General features: G+C 39.2%; 1 protein-coding gene across 1 annotated transcript in view; it reads left to right on the top strand.

Moving 5' to 3' along the window:
- CACHD1 (cache domain containing 1) overlaps nucleotides 1–18,860 on the top strand; it is a 228,517-nt gene that overhangs the window by 101,295 nt on the left and 108,362 nt on the right. The window contains exon 3 of the mRNA XM_055234364.2: nucleotides 10,644–10,792. Coding sequence (XP_055090339.1) covers nucleotides 10,644–10,792 — 149 coding nt within the window. The remainder of the gene's footprint in view (nucleotides 1–10,643; nucleotides 10,793–18,860) is intronic.

Here is an 18,860-nt window from a genome sequence, read left to right as displayed (position 1 = left end):
CATCCCAGGACTTGGATTCAGTAAGTACTTGGCCAGTGTGAGGGTAAGGAAGTGCTTAGTGGTAACAGATACTTGTTTCCTTGCCAGTGTCATCTTTCCACTCCATTGCTGAGCTAATTGACTCTTGCTGGCAAATGTTTGACCGATATTCTCTCAAAGGGGCCCTTGAAGAACCTTTACATGCTGTGGTCAGTTATCCTCTAACGGGAGGCTAGGTCAGGTTTCGTCCTTCATTTATGCAGCAAACATTTTTCTGAGTTTCTACATCGTGTGGCAGGCTCTGGCCCAGGTCACAAGGTTGGTTTGTGACAAGATATTATTTGCATTGGGTCTGGAGAAGAGAGTCTGGGCTCTGTGAAATTTCAGGTTCCCAGAGCCTTTCTGACCTATCCATCCCCATTGTCTAGTGGCCTCCCTTTTATTTGAAATGCGTCTATGTTACACTTAGTGTTTATAAGTTATGCACAGATATTTGTTCTTCAAGTAAGAGTTTTATGTAGGAAGTGACTGGGTTTGCTTTTCTTTTCTGCCGTTGAGTGTGTCTTTCACAGGCCACCAGAGAATTCCCAAGTTCACGAACCCATAGTATTTTTCCCCTTTCCCTCGTGATTAATATTCTACACAAAAAGTTGTGACGTAAAATGTTAGAGATATTCTGTGGCTCCTGCTCTCTCCTCTTCCCAATTCTCAGCTTCTCAATTTTTTTCTAAGGTCAAGAACAGGTGGAACTTCTTTTTCCTTGTGAAGGAATAGATGGTAAACTTTCAAGGCCTGGGCTTATTTCCGATGTAAAAGAATCTCGGGTTGGGGCTCCTGTTACAGAGTGAAGTGAGGAGAAGTGGGTTGAAGCCTGCCTTTCCCTTTGTTTCTTTTGTTATGATCTGGTTGTTAAGGGTAGAGTGGGGTGAAAGACAGGGCAAGAGTCCATTGAGCCCTTGAGTTGATAACCTTGGCTTTTGGGAGGCTTGGGTGTGTATTGCAGTGACTCTCCTGGAATATCCAACACAAACTGTTAGCCAAACCAACCCCATTATAACCTTTAAAGCAAATGTTCATTTTGCATGAAGAAAGAAGCTAAGCTGCTGGTCTCAACTGTTTCCCAGGGCTCAGCCTCCCCCTGTTCTCTGGCATGTCAGCACTTGCCTCCTGTTTTTTCCATTGTACTCCTCCCAGCTCAGCACAGGGGCCCCACCTCTCGCAGGATCAGAGTATGTGACCCTGGAGCCCAGACAGCCTTGCACATAAATCTTCCTGGTCCACCTGCAGATCGTCTGTCAGCAGCTGCCCTGCTTCTCTGTTGGATGGGCTATTCCCTCACATCTGTCAGACTACCCTGAAGTCTCCATGGGCCAATGGAAATTCAGACTGGCCCTATTGCATCTCCAGGTCTTCATCTATCTTGTCCTGTGTCATTGCCTGCCATGCCCAGGCTCTGTCCTACTGAGTAATTTCATGAGGCCCAAACTAGTGGTGATGAGCAGCCATATCATGACAGCGGCCAGTTGCTATCAGTATACCTTTCTGAACAGGTGCTCTTTTGGGGGCAAGTGTGGACTGAATGTTTGTGTCTTCCCCAAGTTCATATGCTGAAGCCCTAACCCCCAATGTGATGGTATTTGGAGGTGGGGCCTTTGGGAGGTAATTAGGGTTAGAGGAGGCCATGAGGGTGGAGCCCCCATGATGGGATTTAAGCTTTTGTAAGAAGAGACAGAAGCACTGGAGTACTCTATATAAGACGAGGAAGAGACAGACACTCTGTCTGCCATGTGTGGATACCAGAAGGTTGCCATCTGCAAGCTAGGAAGGAGGGCCCTCACCACACACTGAATCTGCTGTCATCTTGATCTTTGACTTCTCACTTTACAGAACTATGAGAAATAAATATTTGTTGTTTATGCCACTCTATAGTATTTGTAGAATAGTTGGAGCTAAGACAGCAAGACTTGCTTTAGAGCAGCTGATATTACCTAGGAAGCAGATCAAGATAGGGAACTGGAGAGGCCCTGAAGCTTCTGATTGGCTTGAACCAGATATGAGTAATAGTCATAGATTATCTGCCTTTGTCTACACTCAGAGGAAGATCTTTTCAATATGGCAAATAATGGTATATTGTGTGGGGGCATATGACATTAACATCTTTAAGTCTCTTCTATGTGCCAGGCAACAAATAAAAATGCATAGTGCAGTGGTTCAAGAGGATGAATGTGATCTAATTATTCTGTTTATTAGCTGTGTGACCTTGGGCAACTCAGTCCATTGGAATCATCTGTAAAAATAGCATAGGGTGATTACCAAGGGCTGGTGTGAAGATTAAAAGGCATCAGGTAAAGTCACATGTCACACAGTGCCCTAAACATAATCAGCAATCAATTAGTTCTAATTATTGTTGTGTTATTGGTTTGTTGGAATGAACAGGGTCTTCAAATGAGGAAAGAACAAGAACAGTGTGAAGCAGAAAGTGAGTGGAACAAAGAAAGTGAGTGAGTGAGTCCTAGGAAATTTTGGAAAAGGACAGAGAAGGCTTCAAAGAGACTGAAATTGGGCTGGAACCAGAAGGAATGAGTAGAATTTAGATAATTTGATCTGGGAGAGTTCACATTTTTCTTCAATTTGGGGGAGCTTGTTAGCAGAAAGAGAATTGAGCTAGAGATGAGAAGAAATGGTCTTTTTGTTTTCTACCTTTACTCAGCATGAGCTTGGGCAAACCACTGAGCCTCGATTTCCTTGATTGTAAAACTAGGACAGAGAGAATATCTGCTCCGCCTAGCTCCCAGGGTTGTTATAAGGCACAAGTGAGACAATTCAGGTAAAAATGCTTTGAAAATTGTAAAATGCAACAACACAAGAGTAAGGTCATTATTAGAGTCTTAAAAGAGGATCCCAGAAAAAGTCTGAGCTGCCTGAGACTGTAATTACCTATCCTGTATGACACAGTGCTTTAGAAGAGTCACTGACAGCTGTAGTAAGGTCATGGCCTACTGCTGACACATCTATCCTGACTGTGTTGACTACTTACCCTTCTCCAAGTACAGAGAATGTTCTTTGGATTCTCCATTCATACCTAGCCATTGTTAAGTTCCTCAAACAATAATAACCATTACAATAATAGTAAACAGCCACTACCATTTATTTGGCACTTATAATACATTGGACACTCTGCTAAGTACTTTACAAACTTTATCCCACTTAGTTCTCAAGCAACATCACAAAGCAGCTATTATTATATCCAATTTAGAGGTAATTAAGTTGAGGCTTAGAAAAATAACTTGCCTCGTCTCCTTCAGCTAGTAAATGACAGCTGAATTTAACTGAAACTTCTTTGACTACAGCCCTCTGTGCCATTTTGCTTTTAATCTAAGAAAAAATGGTTTCCCCCACAAGACCTTGTGCCAGATTTCCCATGTAGAATTAACCATGTGGATGAGTTAAATGAATAAAATGGTTAGTTAACATTCAGTTTATTACTTATAGCTTTATCCTTTTACTTCTAGCCCTGTTGTTAGAAAATTTAGACCCCACAATATTTCCCCAGTTACTACTACATTTCTAGGCCAGAGACTGTCCACTATGATAGTAAGAATAATCTCTTGTAGTTGTCCTAGCCTTTGTATATTCACTGTGTTTCATTTGGATATCACAATAAGTCCTTTAAGGGATATTATTTCTGTTTTACTCATGAGGAACTGATGCTAAGGGAAGTCAAGGAATTTGCCCAAATTCCCAGCTAATAAATGAGAGAGCTCTATGTCTGTCTGAACCATTCCGACTATTACTAATAGAAAGAATAGCAGAGAGTTAGGGCATTTCTTATATCCTGTATATGATGTGCAACATGAAACAATGAGAATATTTTCTATGAAGAACTTTAGAATGCAATGGTGTGATGTTCAGAGATGTTAAATATTTGTGCTTAAAATTATTTTTATGTCACATACATTCAAATAACTAAACCCTGAAACTTACTAGAAAACAAAATGCAAGGTTTATTCTTTAGTATTAAGGCTAGAGTTGAAGGAAATAAGGATCAACTATTAAATTCTTACCATGGCACAAAGGTTTTTGAATGTCAAATATTAAACTTTTCTAGGTTCAATAGGAATTTTGCTATGAATCTTCAGTCCCCTAGGGTATATTTCCTGTCTGTGCCTGTCAGCTTCATTGTTACGTATTTTAAATAAAGCTTTCCCTAACATTCAAAACTCCTTCCGGCCCTTCCTCTTAGGAAGCAGACATAAATAAAGTACCCACTATGCCTTTGCATTTTTGTTTTCTTTTACCTTTTTCTAACCATGGGCCCACCCCACCCCCAATCTTCTGAAGTATAAAGCTAAGGTAAAAAGAGCTTTTAAAAAAGGGCTCTGGGGAAGTATGCAAATGACAGAAATGTCTATGGGAAAATTAAGGGAAAAGAAATTCAGCAAGAAAGAAATTCATTGATGTTGTGATGAAACGTTGTCACTGGAGATAATGACAAATTAGAATCCGTTCCCATGGGGACTGCACGCTACCTACTGATCATTTGACCCATGGCTGGATGTTGGCTAGCCTAAGAATTGACCCAAAAGATGACAAGATGGTTTTAGTCCTGTTGTCTCATCCGTATTCAGGAACCCCTTAGGGGATGAAGGGGAAAGGATAAAGAAGGATAAAAGATGAAAGCTGAGCTGTGGAAAGAAAAATGTTTTTAATTACACTGAGGAGGATTGTGGGTCCACCTGTAGCTTTTTGCTGAGAATGTCTTTGTTTTCTTCTGTCTGCAGGGATCATGGCAGGATACAGACCCAGAATCTGTCTGGCCTTTTGGAAGGTTCTACATTGGCCCTTCGGTCCTCTTCAGTTTATTGGATACATTTAGGATTAACCTCTCTGTGGGCCGTCTTTACTCTGAGGTTCTGTTATGCTTGCTGAGCAGCCTGGGTTTGGTTGGCGTGCTAAAAGAGATTCCTTTTAGAGGGAGGGAAAAAAAAAAGACGCAATAGTGGAGCACAAGATGAGGTTTCCGCAGTGTGTCACCATCACATTCCTTGTCAGAAGGACACAGGGAGCTTGTCTCAGGCGGTGAGGTGGAGGGAGGCAAGAGCACCCCCGGTAGTCAAGAGACTTTTACGCTCTATATGCCTCAGTTTCTTCACTTGTAAACGGGGAATCACAGTGTTCTCTTACTATCCTATAATGGTAGATAGTCAATTAAGGTGAAATTCTTTAGGAAAATACTGAATTGTGAAGAAAAGGAACAATACTAGCAGTCTGTTCTCTAGCCAGGTGGCAAACCAACAAAAACTCCTTGAGTAATTTGAACAACTTAAAATAGTTTAATGTAATTTATTCCATGGTACTCAGATAATATTAGGTAGGCATCGTTTTGGTGGTTTTTTCTTTCTTTTCTTTTTTTTTTTTTTTTGAGAATTCTTTAAAACAAATTTGATCATATCCCCACCTCTTTCTTGAGAGGTAGGGATGGGGTATCACAGGGTGGAGTGCAGTGGCACGATCACGGCTCACTGCAGCCGCAACCTCCAGGGCTCAGGTGATCCTCCCACCTCAGCCCTCTGGGTAGCTGGGACTACAGATGCACACCGTTATTCTTGGCTAATTTTTTGTATTTTTTGGAAGAGACAGTGTCCCACTATGTTGCCCAGACTGGTCTCGAACTCCTGGGCTCAAGTGATCCACCTGCCTCAGTCTCCCAAAGTGTTGGGATTACAGGTGTGAGCCCCTGTGCCTGGCCCCTTTTTTATATTTGTGGTAAAATTTAACAATTCTAAACTTCTTCAAAGTACTTAATTTTCATAGGAATTTTGAAGAATATTATTAGAAATCATATTAATTTTTAAAAATCTAATTCTTATTATAAAGCAATAAGACTGTGCATAGCTTATGGTATCCTGCCAAGCATTTCACAACATTCGTTAAAATTGATTTGAAAAGAAATGTGGGGAAAGGGTTGATGTGCATATTACAAAGAGAAGCAATGTTGAGTAAAGGTTGAAGGCTTGGGCTCTGAAGTCAGAATATGGGTTTGAATCCCAGCCCTACCACTTACTAGCTTTGTAACCTTGAGCAAATTACCCCTTAGTGTCTACTTCTGGAAAATGGAAGTGTGCACCTAATAGGGTCCTTTAAAGGATTAAGTTAGTATATGCATGTGAGAGGCCTAAAATTGTGACTTGTACATAGTTGGCATTCAGCAGATGCTGGCATTTTTCTTAGTAAGGCAAGATAGAAGAATGTCGCTATATGAAAGATTGGGGAATTTCTGACTGACAGCTGTGAATCCAAGTAGACAGAGCATGCATTTGACACCTTTTGTGAAGTGTGATAGGTGTTTGGACTCTGTATTCTTGGTACTTACTGTCTCTACTGATGAAGAATGCAGCTGAAGGCCCACCCTAACCAGGAAGGCAAAGGCAGACATTCTACCCCGACCCCCCAATAAAACACACCTCTGCCAGGGCCCCTCTGCCATCAACCAGTCACCCTGCAATCCCGAGGAACATTTGGTTCCGCAGCCAGCCCAGAGTTGAGGACCTTTTACTCTGCTCTTTGCCTTGTTTGATTATGTTAACAGGAATTCTCAGCCTGTGTGATTTGTCATATTTTAATATTTCAAGCCACCATTGCAGCTTCTTTTAGGTTTGGTTTGTCTGAGGCACCACAGCCAGTGCGTGAGCACACAGATTTTGAATTTGTACAAGTGAATGGCTCTTCCACTTATTTTGTGGCTTTGGGCTCATCACTTAACTCATTGATATAAAATGAGAATATCCACACTGTAAGGTCCTGGTAGCTATTAAAATTTTCTGAAGAACCCTGAAATCTCTTTGCAACAGGTTTACAACTCACAGGGTGCAATCTTGATAATTTTGATGCTTTAGATGCAGTGCCTGCATTTAGGAGCTTTGTTTCACCTGCTTCAATATGTATATCCTAGGATGGAATTCAGCTGATCCTGCATTTTCCCGTTTTCTGTTGTTGCGTAACAAACCACCCAAAACTTAGTGGCATAAACAAACATGTTTACAAATTCTGTGGGTCAGGATTTTGACCAGGCACAGCAAGGATGGCTTATCTCTGCTTCATGATGTCCATGGCTTCATCAAGGGGCTAGTCTGGGGGCTGAAATTATCTGGAAGTTTCTTGGTTCATGCCACAACTTGGGCTGGGTTGACTTGGAAGACATGCTAAGCTGGGGAGCTGCCAACTAAGCACTGACTGTGGCCTCTCCATGTGTCTTGGACTTCTTACAGCTGTGTAGCTGACAGCTACCACGAGTAAGCGTTCCAAGAGACAGGCATGTCCTTTTATGACCTAGCTTTAGGAGTCACGTAGTATCACTGTCTCTGTACTCCACTAGTAGAAGCCATCATAAGCCTACCCAGATTTAAGCAGTGGGGACAGGGGGACATGTAGACCCCACCTGCCAAAGGGGTAGACCTGTTAAGGAATTTGTAGGAAATTTCTATAAAACCACCACACTAGGATTATGGTACCACACTGGGATTATGGTTCCTTCTGGGGATAAATTAGGGCCTCTGACTTCTACCTATAGGAAAGCAGGCCATACAGACTCTTGCAGCTACTTACTCTGCCATTGTAAAATGAAAGCTGCCATAAACGATATGTAAACAAATGATCATGTTCCAATAAATATTAACAGTAAAATTAGAATTTCATATAACTGTTAAGTATTAAAAATATTCTCTTCTAAAAAACACTTAAAAGTGTAAGAATCATTCTTAGCTCATGGCCTATGTAGAAACAGGCAGTGGACCAGATTGGAATGTCTGAGTTTAGCTAGATCTGACTCTTTAAAGTTAGAATCCTCCAAATGTATAGAAGAAACCCGTGGGTATTTCTCAAGTGGAGTTAAATATTAAGAGTGTGTGTGAGAGAGAAAAGGACATATGATTACAAATTTTGTTTTTATTTTAAAGTGAATTTGTGAAGATATTTCAAAATTAATTCTTTTAATTACATCTTATGTTCATTATGTTACAAAACATTTATTCCCAAGGGCAATAAGGGACTATACACTCTTAATACTCCTATGTGGGAGATTAATGATATTTACTTTATCAGAAGTCAAGACCTACAAAGAAAAGGTAGAACTTGCTTCTTGATGGGGCTTCCAGAAATACATATTGTTGTATATTTTTAAAATAGTTATGTTTTAAAAGAGTTTATTATTAGAACAGAAGATAAGGTTGATGACTCTCAGGAGTGAATTTTAAAAGTCTTTATCACTTCATTAAATATTTTTTCTATGTCTACAATGCCAGGCAGTGTACTAGAGCCTGAAGATACAGTGGTGAACAAAAACATATATCGTATGTTATCTTTTAACATCTGGCTATCTCACGAGACTGTATGTCCTAACAGTGCTTTTGTCTCATGAGATAGCCAGATGTTAAAAAACAACAGCATTAAATTTAATGTGTGTTATGAGCAGGTTTATGCAGGGCATTATGAGAATATAAGGTTTTCAAGCTGGGCCTGTTGCTCCAACACCCTCTACTGCCCATTGAATGTGAAAGTCTAGGAAAAAGAGGGTTGTTAGATTAGTTGCAAACTGCTGTTTAAAAATCACGTTAACACGTTTGATAATGAGTGAATAGTCCTCTCTCCATATTTGGGCCACATGTGATGGCCTGTTTAATATTACTTTGGGGAAGGAAAAGCAAAGAATGAAAAAAATTGCAGTTGTTGAAATGTACAGGGATTTTTTTCCCTGATGAGTTATCATTTTGGATGGGTGGAGAATTCAAATAGAATAACAGTTTGGAACTTATTGACTGAATTACAAATTGGGATAATTAACTGATTTTTCTCTAAATCAAAGTTTTTCTGGGTGACAAAATCATTTGTACAGCAAACCCTAGTAACACGCAATTTATCCATGTAACAAATGTGCTCATGTACCCCCGAACCTAAAATAAAAGTTGGAAAAGAAAAAATAAATTGGTCAGAATCATACCCAAGAATAGCCCTTAAATAAAATGTCTGGTGCATAATTATTTGACTGCAATCAGAGGATACTGCTAAAGATATTTAGAGGGCCCCTGAAAGGATTATATTAATATCCTTAATAAAATGTGAATTTTTTGCTTAAAAAATGATTTTCGAACACCTGTTAAAAAAGCAGTCAATCGAGGTTTCAAGTTTTCTCATCTGGGCCATTAGTGACATTTGAACCAGATAATTCTTCATTTTGGGATGCTGTCCTGTGCATTGTAGGATGTTTAGGAGAATCCCTGGCCTCTATCTGTCTACTTTGCAGCATTCTCTACCAAGTTGTGACGATCAAAATTTTCTCCAAATGTCCTCTGAGGGTGGCAAAGCCACCAGTTGTCTAAATTAAACTGGATTTATATGTTTTAATGCAATGACCTCAATGAGGAAAACCTACTTTATTTTAATAGTAAGAAGTCTAGGTCAGGGAGTATTGCGAGTCATCTTATAAATTTCCAAGACCCACAACTCCTCCTTTGAAAATGATAAAATGAATTTGGACAACCCATTATCCAATTAAACATTATACTCATATCTCTTTGTTATGTCTGGAAGTTTTTCTAAACTTTATAGTTTATGTAATTTCTAGCAAGGCTGAGAACCTCAGTTATTTAATTGAGACCCTGAAAGCTATAGAATATCCCTGGAACAAAATCAAGATTTAAAATTGGCTTGAAATAACAAATGAAGATATTTTGATTTGACTCCATGTTCTCAGCCTGGAAGCTATTGGATTGTGTGAGACGCATGACCCAATGGAGATGTTTAGTTTTCCTTCAGTGTGATGATAATGAATAGCACTACAAAACCAATTAGCTATAATTCTATCAGTCATTTCGTTTGGGTAACATTTTGTTTAAGGGGAAGAAAAAACAACACAGTTTTCCTTGGAGATCTGTGATGAAGCTGTGGTATTTGATGGGAACAATGGAGGAAAAAGCAGTATGCTCACCAATTTGCTTTTATTATTCCTGCTTGAAAGTAAATCATGATGAAGTGTTCTGTTCACAGCAGTTAAGAAAGACATTTGTTCATCTTAAAGGTGTAGCAGACCAAACACAAGTATATTTCTAAGTGTGCATTTCATTTATGTGGATTATACAACTCCAGGGAGTTGACATTCACATGGAAGACTGAGAATGGTGTACCCTAGGACTGTGTAGCAGGAGACACTGAATGTTGTTTCCTTTCCTTCTGTTATTACCCCCCTTGAAAAACTGTGAACCCAGAACCACAAGTAACAGATAATGTCTCTCCTCTTTATTCTCCCAGTCACTGTCGTTGCTCTGTAGCATGCAATGCCCACTGTCACGCTGACAATAATATCCACAGTCTTTGTTTTCCTTTTTCCAGCAAGGTATTTTATGGATAGGTATTGTTCTATTTAACGTGCCATCATCTGTTACAAGAAGATATAATTTTACTGTTGTCTGAGTATCCTTCTATGACTTCTGGGCATTGTGCAATTTTTATCTCAACCCACACAGTGGAATATGACTTGGGTGTGTGTTGTTTGTTTTACTTGAATTTTAACATATGCAGCTTGTGACACAAATTATTAGTTTATTAGAAAAAAAATAAAACGAGTTATTGTCTTGGACTTTCGATTTATTTTGCTCACTGTCATCCCACAGCTAGCCAAAAAAATCCGAGAGAAGTTCAACCGTTACTTGGATGTGGTCAATCGGAACAAGCAAGTTGTAGAAGCATCCTATACGGCTCACCTAACCTCTCCTCTAACTGCAATTCAAGACTGCTGTACTATCCCACCTTCCATGATGGAGTAAGACTTTAAAACTTTTTGTTGTTGTATAAACCAGAAATTGAATTGCTTATATGTTTCATTTCATATTCAAAATACCTGTGTTTATTTATTGCAAATTGTGTAGCTTATTTCACACTATTTAAGATAAGCCCTTTATCTTTAGATAGACAAGTGATTTTTAAAGAAATGTAATTCAGTATTCTATAGCCAGGAAATTCCTGGACCCTCCCTACTCACCTTTTTCTCCTGATGAAATTCAAGTTGAGGAGTATCAACTATTTATTTGAGTACAGAATCTAAATCTAGAAAATTGGAAATGCTTTGTCATGAGTCAACTATTAAGCCATGTCACTTGCTTAATTTAAGGGAGTGACTTTTGTCTTTAAAAGAGTAACCAAAAATTCCCATTCCTTACTTTAGTAGATACTATCTTTAAAGCTCCTATGGGAAATGTGGTTTCAGATCATATTGAAACAGATTTGTATCTGATATTTTTATTTATTGGCCTAGTGATATTTATATCTGGAGGGTTATAGGGCTATGGGATGCTGGAAATTGTAGTGGAAAGAACACTTATCTGGAGGTGCAAAGAGCTTAAAGTTTGACTTGGTCTTCAATTAGCTGTGTGTCTTTCATCAAGTTACTTAATGTTTATTTTTATGCTCAGTTTTCTACCAATGTGGAAAATAATCTTCTACCAATTTTCTAGTGCTACTTAGAATAAATGAAAGATGCTAATATGTTTTTAAAATATGAGTAAATTAAATTAGTATTTATTATTCCTCTCTTTGCATGACAGGTGCTCTTGCGGCTAGGCAAAGGATGGATATAATGTTTTTTGGTGGTTAAATGGTTCTTTGTTTCCATAAGCAAGTTTTTACTTATTATGATTTCTTGCTGGGCTTTTAGGTAGCAGGGCATCCTCAAGTCATTTTATTTCTCCATTTGTATGATGTTAAGAGGTGCCTTTGTCTGGCTTACCCTGTCTGTGGCCTGAAGAAACTCATACTAGTTGTTCTCTAAACTAAATGGAAAGCATATATAATTTGGAATGAGACTGTCTGGATAGGAATTCTACCCCTAACACTCAATACCCACGTGGTTTTTGGATATTTGGTGTCTTTGAGCAACCCTGTCTTTATGAGAACAATAACTAATACTCCAGGATGTTGTGAACATTTCAGTGAAATCAAACGTGAAAATATTTTGTAAACTGTAATGTTCTAGACAAGTATTAGCTGTAATATTAAATATTTGTTTACCTTCATATCAGAGTGAACATTTCAATTTTTGTTTGTTAAGTATTAGTTCCTTCTCACACCACTAATAAAGACATACTTGAGACTGGGTAATTTATAAAGGAAAAGAGGTTTGGTGGACTTACAGTTCCACATGGCTGGGGAGGCCTCACAATCATGGTGGAAAGTGAAGGAGGAGCAAAGACACGTCTTACATGGTGGCAGGAAAGAGCGTGTACAGGGGAGCTGCCCTTTATAAAACCATCAGATCTCGTGAAACTTACTCACTGTCAGGAGAACAGCACAGGGAAACCCACCCCCCTGATTCAATCACCTCCCACTGGGTCCTTCCCATGATATGTGGGGATTATGGGAGCTACAATTCAAGATGAGATGTAGGTGGGGACACAGCCAAACCATATCAGGTATAATCAAAGATTATCTTTTATAGTGGGGCACCTGTAACTTAATGTTTTGACAACCTTACCACTATCTAAAAATAAAATGAGGGTCCAGTTGGGTTTTAGGCCCAAAGAAGAAACCATTTTCAGGGCAGGAAGAACAGGTGGTAAGGTAAGGAGAAGTTCTTAGAGCTAAATTTATGCATTTTTCTCCTAGGGAAATACATGTGGCATTGTCTGGATGCATTTTCAGTTGTCACAACTTAAAGGCTGGAAGAAAGCTCCTGGCATCTCCGGAGTAGAGTCCAGGGATACTGCTACACATCCTATAACATTCAGGACAGCTCCCTAAGACAAAGAATTACCTTGCCCAAAATGACAGTAGTGCCAAAGTTGAAAAACCCTGGCTTAGCACATTGGGGATCTTCATAAATTCCTAAGTAGAACTAGTGCTCTAGAGGGGGAAAAAACCTGAAACTTGAATTGGCTGGCTGCTACTGGTGAATCTACCCAGTCACTTGCCCACCTGGTGAATTTCTATGAATGTTTCAAGGAGCAACTCAACAATTGCCCTTTCTTCATAGCTTCCTCTCCTTATTCCCTTTTGTCCCTGGAAGAATTTATTGCTCTCTCATCTTTATTCCCATAGTAATTTCCATACATCTCTATATAGTGTAGAACTTAATGTATCAGACCTTGTTGTGAGTTGGCCTCCCCTTCTGTTCTGGGCAGGAATTAACACCTCATCTTTTTTTACCCCTAGCACCTGGCCATTGTATTTAATTTTTATACTATTTGTTGGAATCTGAATTGATTTAAATTGATACAGGAACGAGTAAGAGAGTGTCTACTCTCTAGAAATGTATAAATTACTGGGTGTGGAGTGGCAAGTGTTGAGCATAATTAATAGGGCAAAATGTGACATAGCAGAGAGGTATTGTGGTTCCTCAAAGCAGAGAACTATACCAGATAGGTTGTATTGGAAATGATTTTATGAACTTCAGAAATATGCCTCTTACTTGATTTGGCCATTAGGAGGAATATCACAACAATATATATAATATAAACATGTAAAGAAAAATATTATAGTACCATTTAGAATAGAGAAAATTATAAATACCCTAAATTTCTAGCAATAGAGGATTAGTTAGGAAAATTGTATCACATCCATATATATGAGATGGTAAGATGCAGCCATGCTGTTGAAACTGACTTGTGAGAATGGTCAGACATACATACACACATGCATACATTACACTTGATGTTAGCCAAAAAGCCAAGAACACAAATGTGTGCATTAAGTTTGGGAGTAAAGACAGTGATTTCCATTTTGAATATGTTGAGATAAAGGTTCAGGTCTGGGACAGAGGCCATCTAATTTGGTAAAACCCAGTGGTCAACCTTTTTGTTAATCCAATCAAGCATAAAATGTAGTTTCTGTCCTTTAGGAACTTCTCATTTAGTTTAGTTGAACATCCATGAGACCTTAACTGTACCCCTAGAAAAATACACACCAAGTAAGCAGATTAGTAGGAGAGAATGTTGCTCCTTCAGAGGTGGGACCTCTGCACTGAATGCTGAAGATGCAGTATTCTCTCCTGACCAGGAGTAGTTGACAGAGCCAAGAACTGCTTGCGGTGGATATTGGAAAACCAAGGCAGTTCTGAAGGTAAAGCTGAACAATCAGAGAATGTACAGATAAGCAATACAAGGAACCTCCTTCAACAAATTTTAAAGACATCGGACAACAGAGAGATCTTTTGCAACAGGAAGTGGCCTATGAGGACTCCCTTCAATTATACTGTGTCTACTTGGCTTTGAATGGAGCCCCCTTTCCAGTGAAATGTGTGAAGGAATTTTGGGAGTGAATCCTGAGCTAATACTTTTCTAGACTTTGGCTGAACACAAGCACTTTGTAAAATTACAGGAACTCCTCAGTTTTTTAATGAAGATTTAAAAATGGAAACAGTTAGTAGTATGTTGTTGCAGTGAACAAGGGTACAAATTCTCAGCTAGCCACCTTTGTTCCAGCCCCTCAGAAAGTGCTTTATCTGCATATTCTAATGGCTGGGGTGCCTGCTGAACACATTTTCAGTTCACGCCTTCCTTTTGTTTTTTTGGAGATAGAGTCTCACTCTGTCGCCCAGGCTGGAGTGTGATGGCACCATCTCGGCTCACTTCAGCCTCCACCTCCCAGGCTCAAGCGCTTCTCGCGCCTCAGTCTTCCAAGAAGCTGGGACTACAGGGGCGTGCCATCACACCCAGGTAATTTTTGTATTTTTAGTAGAGATGGGGTTTCACCGTGTTGACCAGCTTCTGACCTCAGGTGATCCACCCACCTTGGCCTCCCAAAGTGCTGGAATTACAGGCTTGAGCCATGCTTGAGCGACTGCGCCCAGCTGACACTTTCCTATATTCCAGTCCTTCCAAAAATGTCTCTATTTTGAATCTCAACAACTTCATGTTGGAGTTAGGTGAGGAAAGGAAGATCTTCTAGTCTTTTGAAGCAGTTTAAGGATGTGATTAAAAAGTTTTTTTTTAATACTAGGGAGATTTGGTTTTGAATCTCATGAACTCATATGTGGACCTTTGGAAGTCACTTATGCTGAGCCTCAGAGGTTTCCTCATCAGTGAGATGAGGATAATGAGAGTACCCACCTCACATGGTTGTTATAGAGGAGATGTTTTTAGGTTATGCTTAGACATTTTTTAAAATTTGATTATGTATTTATTTCAATATTACTATGTCAACAGTTTTTTTTTTTCTCTACTGGCAATAACAAAGTTTCTTTTTAATATAAATGTAGCTAAATAAAATTGAATTATTTTAAATGAAAACATTAAGTGAATGTGACCAAATGTTTGAAAGGGATAGAGATGTAGTAGTGACTGGAGTTCATGAAAAATGGGCTCAAGATTATTGCTAAAGTCCTTCCAAACTGTAAGATATTGTAGTTCTATGAGGCAAACTCTTTAAAACTGTTTATGCCTATGGACTGTATCTTGCCATATGTGTATGTATTAATACTGCCTTTATAATAAATAGAAGCAGTTGGACCTCAGATAAGAGACCTCCAGGCTTAGTTCTGAATCTTCTTCATTCTTAAGTCATCTGGGCCTTATGAACATTTTTTTTAAACTCAGCACTGACCCAATGGTATGATGGCTGTTTGTTACTAAAATTTTAAGTGCCTGTGGCCTATTGACCTTGCTTCTTCTCCAAATATATTAAAGATTAGTTAGAACTAGACAATGTTTTTATAAGTAATTGTAACTAATGGCTAATTTTTACTTTTTGTCTCAGGCCTAACTTTTCATTTTTAATGATTTATAATCCATATTTGGTTTTCTTCACTAGTGCTTAATAGTACATATTTTTAAAAAATAAAATGCCTAGTTCTGAAGAGAGAGGAGCTTTAAAGAGCTGTGTTACAGAGCATTAGGCTATAGTATGATGACAACAGAGAGAACCTGCAAAGTGGCAGAAAATTAATTTTTCAGATGGGTTTCATACTTTCCTTCTCAGACCAGTCAACTCTTAAAATTCTTGCACAGGAGCCTTAGAAGTTAATTATTCTGCACAAGGCGCTGCATAGTGATTAGGTACTCTGTCAATGTTTGTTGTTGAAGGAATGATCTAAAGAATTTGCATTCTTCAATATGGAAAACAATAGGCTAAGTTTAATAAAAAACAAACTCATTTTCAACGGTATCTCTTAAAACAACATAGTTTTGAGAGTGGGCTCATTTATTTATATAATTTAATTCGCAGCTCCCTTTGTGTTCCTTTAGGTGAGGTGCTAGGGACACAGGAGATCCTGGGCTCTCCCACAAGGAGTGAACAAATGCATAATTACACCCATGGACTATATCTGACCTGCAGGTATATTTTTTCGGCCCTCAGGTGTTTTAAAGGTTTTTAAATTTGTAAATTTTAAAATCTGTTGCCAACATTTAAACTTTGAAAGATTAGCAGTTTAAAAATCCAAATATCTGTCCTGTCTTGAAAAATCAGAAGATTTGGCAATACTGGATCCACACTGCTACTTGGTAGCAGTCTGCTTTCATGAAGAGCAGCTTCCCTTTCAAGACAGGAGATGAGTTCCTGACCTGATGTGTTATACCCAACCTATTTTCCTGATTTATATCACCTGTTTGGCCAACCTTAGCATGTGAATTTGCAATTCCTGACCTTAAAAGACCATACAATGTTAATAGATTTGACTTAAGAAAAATGTCTTATCCATGTGTATTCCCTGCCATGCCAACTTAAAAATGTCCATTCTCATTCTCTCAAGTTTTAAAGAATATAACTCCTTTAGGCATAACACTAAGAATACCTATCCCTGAAACCCAGCTTGCCACAGAGATGAGGTTCTGATGTGTGTTTCTAAAGCTATTGTTTATTCAGCAGGCCCTACTGATCCTTGGCTTTTATATAAACAAATCAATACTTTTTTTTTTTTCTTAAGACAGAGTCTCGCTCTGTTGTCCAGGCTGGAGTGCAGTGGCATGATCTCACGCCTCAGCCTGCTGAGTAGCTGGGATTACAGGTGCGCCACCATGCCCAGCTAATTTTTGTATTTTTGTAGAGATGAGGTTTCACAGTGTTGACCAAGCTGGTCTTGAACTCCTGGACTCAAATGATCCACCTGCCTCAGCCTCCCAAAGTGCTGGGATTACAGGCATGAGCCACCATGCTGGGCCCAGATCAATAATTTTATTGTCCACATCACTTAATTGATTTATCTATTTCTTTCCCCAATTTCTTCTATAGATGTTACTACCTGTTGGTATTCTTAGTTTTTTAATTTTTGGTGTCTTTATTTAAAAAGAAGAGGGCAAAGGGGAGCATAAGCTAGGGAGGAAATACTGGAAAGATGAATTTAGATTTTTATTCTTTTTTGTATCTCCAAGTGGGGTTCAGTGCTGTTATCCTCATTTAGTTAATGCATGTTAATTGGCTAATCATGGTGAGAACTGGCATTAAGGCATCTATGTCTGGCTTGATGAGCAAATTGATGCTCTGATGGAGCTACAGTAAGTAAGCAACTTGTTTCCAAGGTTCTCTGAAGCCAGCCACCTGGAGCTGGAAGACTTCCACTGAATAGATAATTCTCTCAGGGGAAACTTAAAAAGCTTCACTGATTCCAAAAATGAAGAAACTCTTGGACCCATTGTCAAATTGGATTCCTGCTATTTTACAGGGAGCTCTTTGCATTGGGGCATCCACTGAGATTGATATAGTCACTGTGGAAGGCAGATAGGACTCGTCTCATCTTCTAAGAACACAAATTTAGTGCATTTCCAGCTGGCACCCACTTGAATTGTATGATTTCAGGAATCCCATCTTATTCAACCTCTTCAGGGTATTGTGCTGCAGACAAAGCAACTAGCATAGGTTTTGATACAAGAACACAGTCTCCTGATTATAATAATTCTCATGAATAGCACCATTATAACCCTGTGTTAGGGTTCTCCAAAGAAGTAGAACCAATAGGGTGTGTGTGCATGCATGCGTGTGTGTGTGTGTGTGTGTGTGTGTGTGTGTGTACATACAGAGAGATGAATATTTATTGTTAGGAATTAGGATTGTGGAGGTACAAGTTCAAAATACATGGTAGGCTGGCAAGCTGGAGACTCAAAGGAGAGTTGTAGTTGGAGTTCAAAGGCAGTTTGCTAGGGAAATTTCTTCTTGCTTACAGAACGTCTGTCATTGTTCTACTAAGTCCTTCAATTGATGAGGCCCACTGATGTTATGGAGAATAATCGACTTTACTCATAACCTATTATTTAAATGTTAATCTCATCTAAAGCATTTTCTTCACAGAAACATCTAAAATAGTGTTTAGCCAAACCTATCTGGGTAACATAGCCCAGCCAAGTTGATATAAAGTTATCCCTCCTGCCCTTTTACCCCTTTTATCTTTAGAAAGGATAGAAAAGTGTACTGCTAAACCTATCATTAAAATTAAGGTTTTGTTAACCTTCGGATTTAGAGTGGAGAAGACTAAACTCTCGCTTACAGAACTTTCTACCGTATTCTCCTACACAGCTTCTCTTAAAAAAGTTAATGCTCAGCTGGGCGCAGTGGCTCAAGCCTGTAATCCCAGCACTTTGGGAGGCCGAGGCGGGCGGATCACGAGGTCAGGAGATTGAGACCATCCTGGCTAACACGGTGAAAACCCGTCTCTACTAAAAACAAACAAACAAAAAATTAGCCAGGCGTGGTGGCGGGTGCCTGTAGTCCCAGCTACTTGGGAGGCTGAGGCAGGAGGATGGCGTGAACCCGGGAGGCGGAGCTTGCAGTGAGCTGAGATCTGTGCCACTGCACTCCAGCCTGGGCGAAAAAAAAAAAAAAAAAAAAGTGAATGCTCATGTAACTGAGCTGCCTGGAAAGGAATCTCAGCATTTGAGTAATTCTTTTTTCCCTGTAAATTGGTTGTG

Source organism: Symphalangus syndactylus, chromosome 19 (assembly GCF_028878055.3).
Source record: "Symphalangus syndactylus isolate Jambi chromosome 19, NHGRI_mSymSyn1-v2.1_pri, whole genome shotgun sequence".
Classification (NCBI taxonomy): domain Eukaryota; kingdom Metazoa; phylum Chordata; class Mammalia; order Primates; family Hylobatidae; genus Symphalangus; species Symphalangus syndactylus.
The sequence above is the reverse complement of the archived record's forward strand: the minus strand, read 5'-3'. Positions and strand labels throughout refer to the sequence as shown.